A 14,732-nucleotide genomic window follows, 5' to 3' on the forward strand; every position below is an offset into this window, starting at 1 on the left:
GCCATTAGAGGGTGAACCAACGGCAAAAGGAAGACCTTTCTCTCTGTCTCTCTCTCACTGTCCACTCTGCCTGTCAAAAAAAAAAAAAAAAAAAAAAAGGTCAGGCTGGGACAGAAGCGGCCAGCTTCCCCCTCGGGAAGCTTCGGCTCTGCTCTTGAAAACCCCTGATCTGCCCGGCCCATGCCCATCCAGATGTTGCAGGATAACCCCCTTTACCATAGCAAACTAACCACAGGCTCCAATCCCATCTACAAAACGCTGTCAAAGCGACAGCTGGGGGCTGCAGCCCAGCCGCGGTGACACACAACTCCGAGGAGTGGGCCTCTCAGAGACCGGGCTGTCAGAGCAAAGCCTGCAGGAGGCCGCAGAGCAGGGGAGCCATCTGGGCATCTGGGGCAAGAGCAGGCCAAGGAGACGGGATGGCAGGTGCAAAGGCCCTGAGGCTGAAGTGTCGGGAACAGTGGGGAGGCTCCAGCAGCCGTAGTGCGGTCAGCCAGGGGAGAGGGTGGCCATCAGGTTCTCTAAGGCCTTGGGGCCGTGGTGGGGACTTTGGCTTTGACTCTGAGAAGGACAGAGACACCTGGAGGGCACATTTGTGTTTTTATGGCATCAGTTTGGAGGTTTATTTTTTTAAAGATTTATTTATTTATTTTATTATTTGAAAGGTAGAGTTACACAGAGAGAGTGAGAGACAGAGAGGTCTTCCATCCGCTGGTTCATTTCCCAAATGGCCGAGCAGCTAGAGCTGTGTTGATCCAAAGCCAGGAGCCAGGAGCTTCTTCCAGGTCTCCCACGCAGGTGCAGGGGCTCAAGCACTTGGACCATCTTCCACCGCTTTCCCAGGCCATAGCAGAGAGCTGGATCAGAAGAGGAGCAGCTGGGTCTTGAACTGGCACCCATATGGGATGCCGGCACTTCAGACCACAGCGCCAACCCGCTGCACCACAGCGCCAGCCCCCATGCATAGCTCTTTCATAATACACGTTTCCCATGAACATTTTGAATGACTCTATTATTTATTTTTTTAAGATGTACTTATTTATTTGAAAGGCAGAGTATATAGAGAGGTCTTCCATCTGCTGGTTCACTCCCCAAATGGCTGCAACAGCGGGAGCTGGGCCCATTGGAAGCCAGGAGCTTTTTTGGGGTCTCCCACACAGATGCAGGGGCCCAAGCACTTGGACCATCTTCTACTGATTTCTCAGGCCACAGCAGAGAGCTGGATCAGAAGTGGAGCAGCTGGGACTTGAACTGGCGCCCATATGGGATGCCGGGACTGCAGGCAGCAGCTTTACTTCCTACACCACAGTGCCAGCCTCCAGGTTGGAGGGGTTTTTTTGTTTTGTTTTGTTTTGTTTTGTTTTGACAGGCAGAGCGGATAGTGAGAGAGAGACAGAGAGAAAGGTCTTCCTTTTTGCCATTGGTTCACCCTCCAATGGCCGCCACGGCCGGCTCATCTCGCTGATCCGAAGCCAGGAGCCAGTTGCTTCTCCTGGTCTCCCATGCAGGTGCAGGGCCCAAGCACTTGGGCCATCCTCCACTGCCTTCCCAGGCCATAGCAGAGAGCTGGCCTGGAAGAGGGGCAACCGGGACAGAATCCAGTGCCCCGACTGGGACTAGAACCCGGCGTGCCGGTGCCGCAAGGTGGAGGATTAGCCTAGTGAGCCACGGCGCGGGCTGGAGGTTTTGAAAACTGCTGTAGAGGGTCAGGGGTAGAGCAGGAGAACAGGGCGGAGGTGACTGTGACAGTCCAGGGGAGGGGGTATGCGTGCTGGGGCAGGACGGGGTGGGGGGACATCAGAGCAAGGGCTAGGGAAAGGGGACCAACTCCAGGATGGATGCTAACTCAGGGCAGAGCTCCCGGGATACAGGAGGAGAGGGAGAGAAGGCGGGAGGGAGGGGACAGACACATGACGAAACACAAGCAGTAACCAAAGTGTCCCTGATAGACAATGGGGCAAAAAAAAAAAAGCCTAAAACACGTGCGGGTACTTCAAAAAGTTCGTGGAAAACACGGAATAAAAAGATTGGTTTGGGGCCAGCGTTGTGGCATACTGGGTTAAAGTTCCACCTGTGATGCCAGCATCCCACATGGGCACTGGTTTGAGTCCTGGCTGCTCCACTTCCGATCCAGCTCCCAGCTAATGGCACCTGGGAAAGCAGCAGAAGATGGCCCAAGTGCATGGGTCCCTGCACCTGTGTGGGAGACCCCCAAGGAAGCTCCAGGCTCCTGGCTTTGGCCTGGCCCAGCTCCAGCTGCTGCATCCATTTGGGGAGTGAACCAGCGGATGGAGGACCTCTCTCTCTGTAACTCTTTTTTTTTTTTTTTTTTTTTTTACAGGTAGAGTGGAAAGTGAGAGAGAGAGAGAGAGAGAAAGGTCTTCCTTTTTGCCATTGGTTCACCCTCCAATGACTGCTGCAGCCGGTGCACCACGCTGATCCGAAGCCAGGAGCCAGGTGCTTCTCCTGGTCTCCCATGCGGTGCAGGGCCCAAGGACTTGGGCCATCCTCCACTGCCTTCCCGGGCCACAGCAGAGAGCTGGCCTGGAAGAGGGGCAACCGGGATAGAATTGGCGCCCCAACCGGGACTAGAACCTGGTGTGCTGGCGCCACAAGGCGGAGGATTAGCCTGTTAAGCCACGGCACCGGCCTTTCTGTAACTCTTTCAAGTAAATAAAATAAATCTTAAAAAAAAAAAAAGAAAGAAAAGAAAAGAAAAAGGAGATCCTGCCGTGAGCCGCTCTGTGGATGCTGCGACCAGCCAGTCACAGAGAGAACAGCTCTGCATGATCTCACCCGTGTGAAATCTAAAAAATGAAAGTTCATGGGGCCGGCGCTGTGGCGTAGCGGGTAAAACTGCTGCCTGCAGTGCCACATCCCATCTGGGCGCCAGTTCAAGTCCCGGCTGCTCCACTTCAGATCCAGCTCCCTGCTAATATACCTGGGAAAGCAGCGGAAATGGCCCAAGTCCTTGGGTCCCTACCACCCACGTGGGAGACCTGGATGCAGCTCCTGGCTCCTGGCTTCAGCCTGGCCCAGCTCCAGCCATTGTGGCCATTTGGGAAGTGAACCAGCTGATGGAAGATCTCTTTTATTTCTCTGTCTCTCTGTAACTGTGCCTTTCAAATAAGTAAATAAATCTAATAAATAAAAATGGGGCAAGAAAGAAATAGGGAGATGAGGCTCAGATACAAAGTGCCAGAAATGTAGGACAAAAAGTCCAGGGACCTAAGGCACAACCTGAGGACCACCAGTAACCTGCGATGAGTTTAGCTCTTGCCCCTCCACATACACACACACACATAAACACACATATACACACATACACACACATACATATACACACATACACACACAGAATGACTCACTATGAACAATGATGATACTGTTAACAAGCTTCATTATGTAACCTCTTTAATATCTATATGTATTCCATAACACCAAATTGTATACCTTAAATGTAGAAAGGCAGAGAGAATCTACCTTCTGCTGGTTCACTCCCCAAAGCTGGACCAAGACGAAGCCAGGATCCTGGGACTCATGCTGGGTCTCCCACACAGGTGACAAGGACCCACGTATCTGAGCCATCGCCTGGTGCCTCCCAGGTGTGTCTCACAGGAAGCTGGACTCACAGGCAGAGCCAGGACTTAATTTGAGCAACCTGATATGGAACGCAGGCATCTTAAGTGTGCTAAATGCCCACATCAACAACAACAACATTTTTTAAAGACGGAAATGGGGGGAGGCATTTGGCCTATTGGTTTGCACGCCAGTTTACCTGCGCTCCACCCCAGGTACCTGGCTTTACTGCCGATCCCAGCTCCAGAATCCAACGTCCCGCTATTGCACACCCCGGGAGGCAGCGGTGAGAGCTGAGGAAACAAGGCTCCTGGCACCCACGTGGGGAGCTAGGCTGAGATTCTGGCTCCTGGCGTAGGCCCAGCCCAGCCCCAGTCACTGCAGGCATTTGGGGAGTGAACCAGCGGATTGCACCGCTCTCTCTCTCTCCCGCTCTCTCTCTCTGCCTCTTAAATAAATAAAGAGAAAAAAAGGAAACACAAGAGAGAGAAATGAAGTGGAAAACCTGAAAGTGATCTCCGAACATTTTCAGTACAGGTGAAACCTGCAAAGACCTTCAGTTACAACGGAGCTGCCTTTGTCCTGCGTAGAATTCTCCAGAACTGGCCAGCCTCTGGTCAGCACTGGACATCAGTTTGAACCTGTGGTCACAGCTCGCAGGAACCCTTGGTTCCCAGGCCCAACACCACAGCAGGCACCTGCAGCCGTAGCGGGAGGAAGTGGGAGGTGGGGGCCGCAGCCCGCGGCGCTCAAGGGCCAGCCGCAGTGGGCCCCTCCCTCCTCCTCTTTTTCTAGGTGGCCGTAAGCTGCTGGAGGGAGGCCGTCCTTAAGCACTGGTGTCCTTGCCACAAATCCAGCCACTGTCTCCGCCAGGTGTTAGGGAGGTGGCGGCTGGCACCTAAGAGCCCCATGCAGAACTCCCAGGTGGCCCCATAGCCCCATTCTACCCCTGTTCTGGCTCCCTTGTCCGGGTCCATGGGGTCCCTGCAGGAGATCGGGCTCTGCTGAGGACAAGCAGCACCCCTGCCTCCATCTCAGCCTCCCCACACCTGCAGTTCCACCACTCACCTCCGCCCACGGAGCCACCTCCAGCCTCCTCCCCAACTCCAGACCACGCGTGCTCTCCACACTCCCCTCAGCCCAGCCCACCCTGGCTGCCTCCCCCAGACGCCCAGTGTGTGAGACTCCTGGGGCTGTCACCACAACGTGCCGCCACCAGCCCAGTGACTTACAGCGAGAGAAATGCGTGGGGGCTGCCGATGTAGCGCAGTGGGTTAAGCCTCAGCCTGCAGCGCCTGCATCCCATATGGAGGCCAGTTCGAGTCCTGGCTGCTCCTTTTCCCATCCAGCTCCCTGCTAATGTACCTGGGAAAGCAGCAGAGGATGGCCCAAAGTGCTTGGGCCCCTGCTGCCCACGTGGTACACTTGGGAGAAGATCCTGGCTCCCGGTTTCATTGCTATCATTTGGGGGAATGAACCACGGAATGGAAGGTGTCTCTCTCTCTCTCTCCTTGTCTCTCTATAACTCAGCCTTTCAAATAAATAGATAAATCCTTAAAACAAAAAGGGGAAGAGGACTGTGTTTCATGGTTCTGGAGCTGGGAGTCAGTAATCAAGGTACGGCCTGGGCCTCCCCTGCTCTGAAGGCTGTGTGTGTTGGGGGGGGGTGTCTTTCTGGCCTCTGATGGGCCTGGGGTTTCCATGGCTTGTGGTCACCTCCCTCTCACCTTGGCCTCAGTCTCCACAAAGCCTTCTTCCCTCTTGGGTGTCTCTCCTGTCCTTACTTCGCCACCAGGCACGCTGGATAAAGGGCCCACCTACCCCAATGGGACCCCCTCTCAACCCACCCCATCTCCACTGACGCCATTTCCAAATCAGGTCCCGCTGAGAGGTGCTGGGAGTTGAGACAGCAACCTCTGCGGGCGAATCCCAAATGGGCCTGCAAGACCTGACTTTCCACCCTGCTCCCTCCCTGGCTCGGACCACAGCCCCCAGCGGCCTCCTCCGAGCCCGTGCTCCCTCCCCCCACTCTGTGCATCCTTGTCCCAACACCACTTTCTCCGCCTGCCCCCGTACTGTAAGACACACTGACACGCACTTCCGTCTCCCTCCTTTCCCTTCCGTTCGTATTCCTCATCACACGGGCCCTCTCTCACCTACACATCACCCATTGTCTGTTCCTGCCCGTAAAAGCGGGCTCGTCGTGGGGACCCTGTGTAGCTCACGCACACTGCACACTGCCGTGTGTGCGCTCACACCCAGCAGTGCAGCGGGTGAATGAAGCCCCGGGTGCCCAATAAGTAACCTTCAGGGGGCCTGCAGGATGCTAACCAGGAAGCGCTCCAGCCAGACCCCACCGGCATCCCGCCTCTCAGCTCACCCCCCCCCCCCCGCCCCGAGTCCCGGCTTCACACCGGCCTCCACGCATTCGCTGAAAGCCCTGCCCGCGCCAGCATGGCCCTCCCCACCGAGCGCCAAGAAACTCCCCGCTCCCTCCCCGCGCCATGACGTCACAGCGAAGGCAGGGGCGGCCCCCCCCCGACGTGATGGGAAGGCTGATGGGTTGCTATGGTAACTGCATCCGCCCGGGGTGGGGGCTATCCCCAGGGCGCCCCGCCTCTAGGAGTGAGAGGTAGCTAGCAGCTCCCGAGCGGCCCCGCGCAGGGGCGGCCGAGCGGCTTCCTTACTCCCCACCCCCAGACCGCCACCCACGCGGCTGTCACGGAGACACGGCGCCTCCGTCCCCTTCCTCCACGCAAAGGACAGACACACAGAGGGCAGGGACAGCTGGAAGCGCGCCCCGCCGCTCCGTCCTAGCGCTCGCGTTAGCATCGCTCCTTCCTCTTCCAAGGACTGTCACGCCTGCGCGGAGACCCAGTCCCGGGTACCACTGCCCGCCGCGAGCCAGGGGCGCGCATGCGCGCGGCAGAGCTCTGCGCGTGCGCCGTGGCGGCACGGGGGGAGCTTGGCGGGGAGGCCCGGGGAAGCAGCGCAGCGCTAAGCTTGCGGCTGCGCAGCTGCAACCTGCCGGGGTAGCCCGCGGAGGGCACTTCTGCGCTTGCGCCGGCTTAGGCAAGGTGGGCCAGGGACTCCGGGCTGGGAGGGCGTGGGGGCCGGCTGGCTGGAGGCGCGCGTGCGCCGTGGCTCCCGGGCGGCCGGGGGCGGGGCCCTGGGAGGGGAGGGAGAGGGGCGGGGGGAGGGAAGAGGCCGCAGAAGCCCGAGCCCTGACCCACCGGCAGGCGGGGGCTGCGGCGGCGCCGGTGAGTGACCCGCGGCCCGACTCGGTCCCCACCCTCCGCGGTCCTTTCTCTCTCCGGCGTCCCCCCCCCATGGCCTCCGTGGTCCCCTCCAGATCCCGGACGCCCCCCCACACACCCATTCTCCCCAGAGTGCCCCCTGAATTCCTGGCAGTTCTCAGAGCCGCCACGAGCCCCGGAGACCCCGGGCGCCTCTGCGGACTCGCGTCGCACTCACCCATGCTCCCGGACACCCCCCTCCCGGGGCCGCTGTCCGCTGGCGGCGGCGCCCCGGGCGCATCGCTCCCTCGGCACCGCCGGAGCCCCCAGGACGCCCCCGTCCCCCTCCGCGTCCTCGTCTCCAGCGCCTCCTGCAGACACCTGGTCTTCCTCCACGTTGCCCCCTCGCCCTCCGTCCCTGCAGACCCTCCCCCAAGGTCCGGCTCCGAGCACGGAGCGAGCGCTCGGCCGGTGTCCGCTAGCACTGGGCGCCTCTGAGTGCCCGCGGCCCCCGCCCCCTCCCCACCCCTGCCTCGGGGACGTAGGAGCCGATGTCCGGGCGGGGCGGGCGGCGCGGGGACACCGAGCCCCCGCCAGCGCCGTGCGCCCTTTGCCCGCAGCGCCGGCGCCCCCCCATGCGCCAGGCGGTCGGACGGCGGCGTCGGGGGGCGCCATGGCCTCGGCGGCGGCGGCGGCGGGTGAAGCGGAGGAGACCACCCGGCTGCGCAAGCCTCGCTTCTCCTTCGAGGAGAACCAGATCCTGATCCGCGAGGTGCGCGCCCACTACCCGCAGCTGTACGGCGCGCAGAGCCGTCGGGTGAGCGTGGCCGAGCGGCGGCGCGTGTGGGACGGCATTGCCGCCCAGATCAACGGCGTCACCAGCTGGAAGCGCACCGGCCAGGAGGTGCAGAAGCGCTGGAACGACTTCAAGCGCCGCACCAAGGAGAAGCTGGCCCGCGTGCCGCACTCCACGCAGGGCGCGGGGCCCGCCGCGGACGACGCCTTCTCCGCCGAGGAGGAAACCATTTTTGCCATCCTGGGGCCCGGGGTGACGGGGCCAGGGGCCGGGGCGGCGGCTGAGGAGCCCCCTGCGGCCGCCTCCTCGCAGCCGACGGCGCCCGGCGCCTGCGCCCCACGCTACGTGCTGTCGGACGACCGCCGGGAGGAGCGGCGGGCAGGTGAGTTGTGCGCACTGGCCCTGGCCCGTGCGTGTGGCCCGCGTCGCGCCCAGCCCTCGACGGGGACCCCCGGGGCCCCGCTCCAGCCCTGGCGAGGGTGGGGGTGGGGGCGCTGTGGCTCCCGCGGTTCCCATTGCGCTCAGCAAAGTGAAGCGGCTTGGGAGTGCAGTCCTCCAGGCTGCGGGACGGGCAGGATCGGGTTAAATGCTGGGCAGGGTCGTGGCTCGGGGAGGCAGCCTGGGCGCTGCTCAGGACTTGGTGCCACCTCGGGGGGACGCTCCTCAGTGTCTGCACCCCAGAGAATAGCCCCCGCTTCGAAGGGCAGCGGGGAACCCCGCGAGTTAACGTGGGTGAACCGCCTGGCCGGGCACGTCCGGAGCTCGCGCCGCCGCGCTCATTACGCGGGTTGTGCGGTGCCGGCTGTTTCACCATTTTGTACGGCAAAGCCTCGGAGCCGGTTGGTTTGGTAACTTTCTCAAGGTCAAGTCTGGGGAGAGGCGGTGTGGAGAGCCTGCGCCTGGCTCCCAGCTTAGCCTTGACTGGGGCTGTGTTGGTGGTGCTGTCTGTAGGGGACAGTCCAGCGGGGAGGGCGGGCGGGGAGACCGTGATGACTCGGGAGTGGGAGGAGCCCAGGGGGTGCCTGACAGCCGGGAGGTCCTGGAGGGCTTCCTGGAGGAGGGAGGGGCCCTGGGAGCTGAGATGCAGAGAGTGAAGATGAAGAGAAACCAGAAATGCCCCCTGGCAGCAGGAGGGGCACGGAAGGGGGAAAGCTGGGTGGTTGGGGGAGCAGACGTTTGGGGGAGGGGGTGGGAGGAAGAGGTGACCGGAAAGGTGAGCGAAGACCAGACCAAGCCCCAGCTTCAAGGCCAAGGTTCAGAATCTGCATTTTGTCCCGAGAGCTGTGGGGAGCCGCTGAGGGTTTTGGGAAAGGGAGGGACACAGAAGGACGTGACCGACAAGGCAGGCATCAGGAACGTGTGAACCCAAGAGGCTGGCTCGCCCACCGAGGCCACAGGGCAGTAGAGTCGGGACGGGGACGCCCGGTCTGGGCGCTTAGCCCCCGGGATGGACGACGGCCCAGGCCCGCTGGCATTGACGGAGACCAGGGCTGGACGTGGGCTTCGCCTTGAGCGGGATCTCGAGGGCGAGACCCTCCCTGGGGGCCCTTTCCCTGGGAACTGCCCCAGCGACACAGTCCAGAGGAGGCAGCCCCCTCTTGGGTCGGAAGCTGCGTGGTCATGATTCACTCGTGAGTTTCACAGATATTAGTCCATGGCCTCTTCCAGGCCTGGCACCGAGGTGGGCACTGGGAAAACTTGGAGCAAAAGAAAAAAAAAAAAAGATAAGGAGCTGACATTTGAGACTTATTGACTTTATTTTATTTTTATTATTATTTTTTTGACAGAGTTAGAGAGAAAGAGAGAAAGGTCTTCCTTCTATTGGTTCACCCCCTAAATGGCCGCTGTGGCCGGCGTGCTGCACCAATCCGAAGCCAGGAGCCAGGTGCTTCTCCTGGTCTCCCAAGTGGGTGCAGGGCCCAAGCACTTGGGCCATCCTCCACTGCCTTCCCGGGCCACAGCAGAGAGCTGGACTGGAAGAGGGGCAACCGGGACAGAACCAGTGCCCCAACTGGGACTAGAACCCGGTGTGCCGGCGCCGCAGGCAGAGGATTAGCCTAGTGAGCTGCGGTGCCGGCCCCAAGAATTTATTTATTTTGAGAGGCAGAGACAGATCTTCCATCCGCTGGTTCACTCCCCAGATGGCCGGAGCTGGGTTGATCAGGAGCTTTTTCTGGCTCTCCCACATGGGTGCAGGAGCCCAAGCACTTGGGCCATCTTTGACTGCTTTCCCAGGCCATTAGCAGGGAGCTGGATCGGAAGAGGAGCAGCCGGGACAGGAACCGGTGCCCACTTGGGATGCCGGCACTGCAGGAGGAGGCGGTTCAGCCCACTCCGCCACAGCCCGGCCCCAGAGCCTCCGGCATTCTTGTTGGGGGACACAGACCAAAACCAGTAATCCCCAAACAGGTTATGTACAGGAGGTGATGACAACTCAGAAATAAACGATAGTGAGTGATGGGGCAGGCGGTGTAGACAGGCAGGGAGGGCTTATCTCAGGAGGTGAAAGGAAGCAGACTTGGATAGAGCCCTCCAGGTGGCTGAAATGGCAGGTGCAAAGGCCCTGGGGCAGAAGCAGGCTCAGCCCATCCAAGCCTGAGGGCACTGGCGCATTCTCTGTTGAGGCAGGGGGAAGAGCCAAGAACCATTTGTCTCCACCAAGCTTTTGGGGAACCAGCTGTGTGCTGTCATTAACCTGCACCTGTGGTGCCTCCCAGGCAGCTGTTCTGGGGTTGGGTACGGGGAAACTGAGGCCCCAAGGTGGCAGGGGCCCTAATGCGACTCCTGGGGGTCCCGTGGACGTAACCACTGGGGCCTCATTCTGTTCCTTTTTACTCAATACACCAGAAGAAAAAAAAAGTTAAAAAAAAAAAAAACAGGCCGGCACCACGGCTCACTTGGCTAATCCTCCACCTGCGGCGCTGGCACCCCGGGTTCTAGTCCCGGTCGGGGCGCTGGATTCTGTCCCGGTTGCTCCTCTTCCAGTCCAGCTCTCTGCTGTGGCCCGGGAGTGCAGTGGAGGATGGCCCAAGTCGTTGGGCCCTGCGCCCTCATGGGAGACCAGGAGGAAGCACCTGGCTCCCGGCTTCGGATCAGCGCAGCGCCAGCCGCAGCAGCCATTTGGGGGGTGAACCAATGGAGGGAAGACCTTTCTCTCTGTCTCTCTCACTGTCTAACTCTGTCAAAATTTTCTCAGTGGCTGCAATTCCCACGCCCCTTCTTAGGAAGACCCACCCCCTCCACGCCCACCCCCGGCCCACAGCCCCTGCCCTGGGAGTTGCTAAGAGCGTGGGCTCTGGAGCCAGCCTGGGTTCAAGTGTGTGAGTTCTGTGCCGCCCTCTCTGGGCCTCAAGTCTCCTCATCTGTGAAACGGGCTGATGATAACGGCAGCGCCAACCCCAGGAAACAGCTGGAAGGCCTGGGAGTGGGTTCAGGGCCTGGCTGGGGCCAGTGTGTGGGCACTGTCTGCCCTGGGTCTTCTCCCTGCCTGGCCCCGGGCTGGCCGGCCCAGGGAGGCTGCACCCCCAGCACCGATGCTTTGGCGTCTGTTCGTGTTTACTTCCTTGAGAGATGGGGGAGAGCGCGTACCCTCCCACCCACTGGTTCTCTCTCCAAATGCCCATCACGGCAGGAAGGTGGGGAGGGGGCCAGGAGCCCAGAACCCGATCCAGGTGTCAACTAGGTGAGCCCTTCCCACCACTGCCCAGGGTCTGCAGGTTTTGGGGGACCATAGAGTGATCCAGTGTGGCCCAGGACCCCAGGACCAGGGGGAAGGAGCCTGTGAGCTTGGGTCCCTGCCTGAGAGGGAAAGGAGGTGGGGGCGGCGAGGCCCCTAGGTGAGGAAAGGGGCGGGGCTTTCTTCCGCTGTGGGAGGGCCCGTCAGTGCCAACTCTGCAGGCCACAGTTTCTCATTCGAGAACACAGTGTTGTGCCCTGGCCACTACAGTAAGCAAAACTCAGTGCTGCCTGTAGAACAGACGGCAAACACTGAGAGTGTCCAGAGACAGCAGGCCGGGCCAGGCAGAGGGGCCGAGAGGGGCGGGGGCTGTGTCGGCCGGGTGGACTTTCCCTGGGAGGAGGCAGGGTTTGAACAGGGGCCTGGAGGAGGGGAGGGGAGGAGCCAGGCAGGTGTCTGGGGAGAGACCAGGCTACAGAGGCAGCAAGTGCAAAGGCCCTGAGGCAGGAGCGGGCCTGGTGTGTGGGAGGGCCTGACAGGAACCCAGTGTAGCTGGAGGGTGGGCGATGGGGGGTGGGGTAACCAGGGCCCATCAGGCATCTGAGGACACCCCCACTCCAGGAGGAACCCCTGCACCTGTCAGCCATCCCCCCAACACACGTACGCACACCCCTTGCTCCCCCACCCCGAAAACCGCGGATCTACTAGCGACACTGCATTTCCGTGGAGTTGGCTGTGCGTGGCTCCTTTCCTGCTGCTTAACTCCCCCCTGAGGCTGCTGCCCGGGGCTGGAGGCAGGGGGCTTAGCGAGGAGGTGACCCCTGTGGTCCAGCGGGGAGGGGCTGGCGCAGGAACAGGTGTAGCAGGCGCCTGCAGCGGGGAGCCCGCCCCGCCCCGTGCTGAGGCTTGATGAGGCGTGCACCTGGCCCCGGGGGAGCGGTGGGGGCTGATGAGGTACACTGGCCGTGGGGGATCCCAGTGTGCAGCTGAGCAGGCTGGAGTTGGGCCCAGAGTGTGGAGAGCTCAGGGGAGGGCAGATAGGCAGCACCTGGAGACGAGCTGCCAGTGGAGACAGCTTCTAGAAACATCCAGCGTTGCTGCAGCCTCCCAGGCCCGGGACCCCGCCGTAGCCAGTGGGGCGGCTGCACGGGTGTCCGGCGCACATGCCCGGGTGGCTCTGAGCCTGGAGAACAGGGGGGGGGGGGGGCTCTTGCTCTGAGACGCCCCTCCCCCCGCGCCTGCCTGGACCCGGTGTCCGCTACAGCTGACCCAGGCAGGCCTGTGACAGGGTGTGATGTGACTCGGGTTTGAAAAGGATGCCCAGGGTGATGGCTGCCACGCGGGACGCCTGTGCCCCATACCGGAGGGCCTGGGTTCTAGTCCCAGCTCCACTCCCAATCGCAGCTTCCTGCTGATATGCTAATGTACAGCAGTGCCGGCTTCCAGGACCTGAGAAATCCCGTCTGAGCTGTTGGCTCCTGGGCCGGCCTGGCCCAGCCTGAGCTGCCGCAGGCATTTGGGGAGAGGACTAGCAGTGGAAGGTAGCTCCTCTCCCCCTTCAAATAAATGATAATTAAAAAAAAAAAAAAAAAAAAAAAAAAAAAAAACTGTGGGGTCAAGGTTGGGGAGAGAGGAAGTAAGACTTGGGCAGTGCCCCTTACTGTCTTGTCTGTCTGTCTCTCTCCAGAAGCTGCAGCCCACAGCAAGGGGGGCTCCAGCAGCCCAGAGCCCTGGGCCCGGCCCAAGGAGCGCGAGTGCCCGCCCTCTGCAGCCCCGCAGCCGGTGCAGCTGCCCCGCCTGGCCTTGTCTCCACCCCCCTCGGCCCCTCCACTGCCACCCCCGCCACCTGCCCAAGCGGCGCCCTCCTCCCCCAGCCCGCCACCCCCTCCTCGGCCTCCGCCCATGCCCTCGGGCCCCGACCCCTCCCTGGACTTCCTGCGGGCCCAGCAGGAGACTGCCAATGCCATCCGAGAGCTGGCGGGCACCCTGCGGCAGGGACTGGCCAAACTGAGCGAGGCCCTCAGTGCCCTGCTGCCCCTCCTGCCGGGAACCCCGGTGGATCCGCCGCCGCCGCCCCCATCCCCACCTCCCGGGCCCGTCCTGCCCCCGCCCGCCCCCAAAGTGGAGAGCCCTGCAGAGCCCGTGTCTGTGGTGGCTGCCGTCGTGGACGGGGCCGTGGTGGCGGCCCGGGGGGTGATCATCGCCCCGCGGGGCGACGAGGGGGCGCCCCGGCCGCCCCCAGCGCCCCTGCCTGCGCCCGACTCGCCCCCACACAAGCGGAGGAAAGGCTTCCCTACGCGGAAGAGGCGGGGCCGATGGAAATCCCCGTGAGGTCCGCCCTGCGCGCCCCTGCCTGCACCCCTGCCCCCCGCTTGGCGCGGCCGAGGGGGTGCGCGCCCCGCCCCCCTGCTAGTTAGTGCCTGATTCTCTGGGGGCGGCCCGCCGCTGGGCTCCCCCCAGCCCCTTTTCTCTGGAACAGTGCTGTCAGCCTGGCTGCCTTCCCCCGACCCTGACTTGGAAGCCATCGATTTTCTGTTAATTTATTCTCGCCCTTCGCGGGGTGGGGAAGGGATCGCTGGGTCCGCACAGAGCCCCCGCCCCCCCTAACAGCTCCTGTTCTTGACTTGAAGAGGTTGGCCCCCGGGGGCCGCCCCACCCCGGCCTCCGCAGGGGGTGGAAGTTGCTAGACAAATCAGATTGTGGATGGGGAGGGGCGGGGCTCGGAGTGGGGAGGGGGCGGGGTCCTCTGCCTCCCGCTGCTGCCTCTGACCCGCGGAGCCCCACCCCTCACTCCCCCCCCCCAGTGGTGACAAGATATCAATAAACTTATTTTTCATACAGTCGCTTGAGGCTCTGGACAAGCAACACCGCGTGGGGGCGAGAGGCCCAAGGTGGTGGGTGGGTTTTCCTCTGGGTACCCATCCTTTAGATGCCAGCCTTAGCCTAGCCTTTTCCCGAAGTCGCTCAGGCTAAGGCTGGACAGCCTCTTAGATCCTTGCGGTATTCTGTGGCTCTTTGTTGTAACATCTGGAAATGTGCATGTGCGTTTCTCACGCTAAGGTTCCCCCATAATTTCAGGGAGGCGGAAACTTGATTCTTGCAGGCTTGTGCACCCCCAGAACACTTGCTGGGCCGGGTAGTAAAGCAGGGAGCCGCCAGGCTGGACTCTCGGACGTGGGCCACAGCCCTGGTCATCCGTGCAACGCTGGACCTCCGTTCTCATCTGCAGGGGTCGTCATCACCTCCCACGACTAGACTGTCCGTCCTTGGGATCTGAGCTCAAATATCCCCTCCCGTGGGAAGCTTCTGCGGACCCGAGCCCCCGGTATCAAGCATCATTTCAGCAGACGTTAAGGCTTGCCTCCATTTCCCGGCTGGGCCTTTCTCCGAGGCGCTGTGGCCTCAGCGCTGCCCGCCCTGCAGAGGGGTCGCCCACGGAGCAGCT

The 14,732-nt window shown here is 61.8% G+C and overlaps 1 protein-coding gene across 1 annotated transcript; it reads left to right on the forward strand.

The window, feature by feature from the left end:
• The first annotated feature begins 7,460 nt into the window (after positions 1 to 7,460).
• On the forward strand, positions 7,461 to 14,455 carry MYPOP (Myb related transcription factor, partner of profilin). The gene is made up of 2 exons (XM_062176756.1): positions 7,461 to 7,993; positions 12,975 to 14,455. Exons 1-2 carry the CDS (start codon positions 7,489 to 7,491, stop codon positions 13,616 to 13,618), a joined length of 1,149 nt encoding a protein of 382 aa, XP_062032740.1. The 5' UTR covers positions 7,461 to 7,488; the 3' UTR covers positions 13,619 to 14,455.
• The last annotated feature ends 277 nt before the right edge of the window (positions 14,456 to 14,732 follow it).

Source organism: Lepus europaeus, chromosome 19 (genome assembly GCF_033115175.1).
Source record: "Lepus europaeus isolate LE1 chromosome 19, mLepTim1.pri, whole genome shotgun sequence".
Lineage (NCBI taxonomy): Eukaryota > Metazoa > Chordata > Mammalia > Lagomorpha > Leporidae > Lepus > Lepus europaeus.

Coding starts and splice junctions, on each gene's coding strand:
- MYPOP (XM_062176756.1), top strand. CDS start 7,489: ATGGCCTCGGCGGCGGCGGCGGCGGGTGAAGCGGAGGAGACCACCCGG. Junction 7,994..12,974: donor CCGGGAGGAGCGGCGGGCAG/GTGAGTTGTGCG, acceptor GTCTCTCTCCAG/AAGCTGCAGCCCACAGCAAG.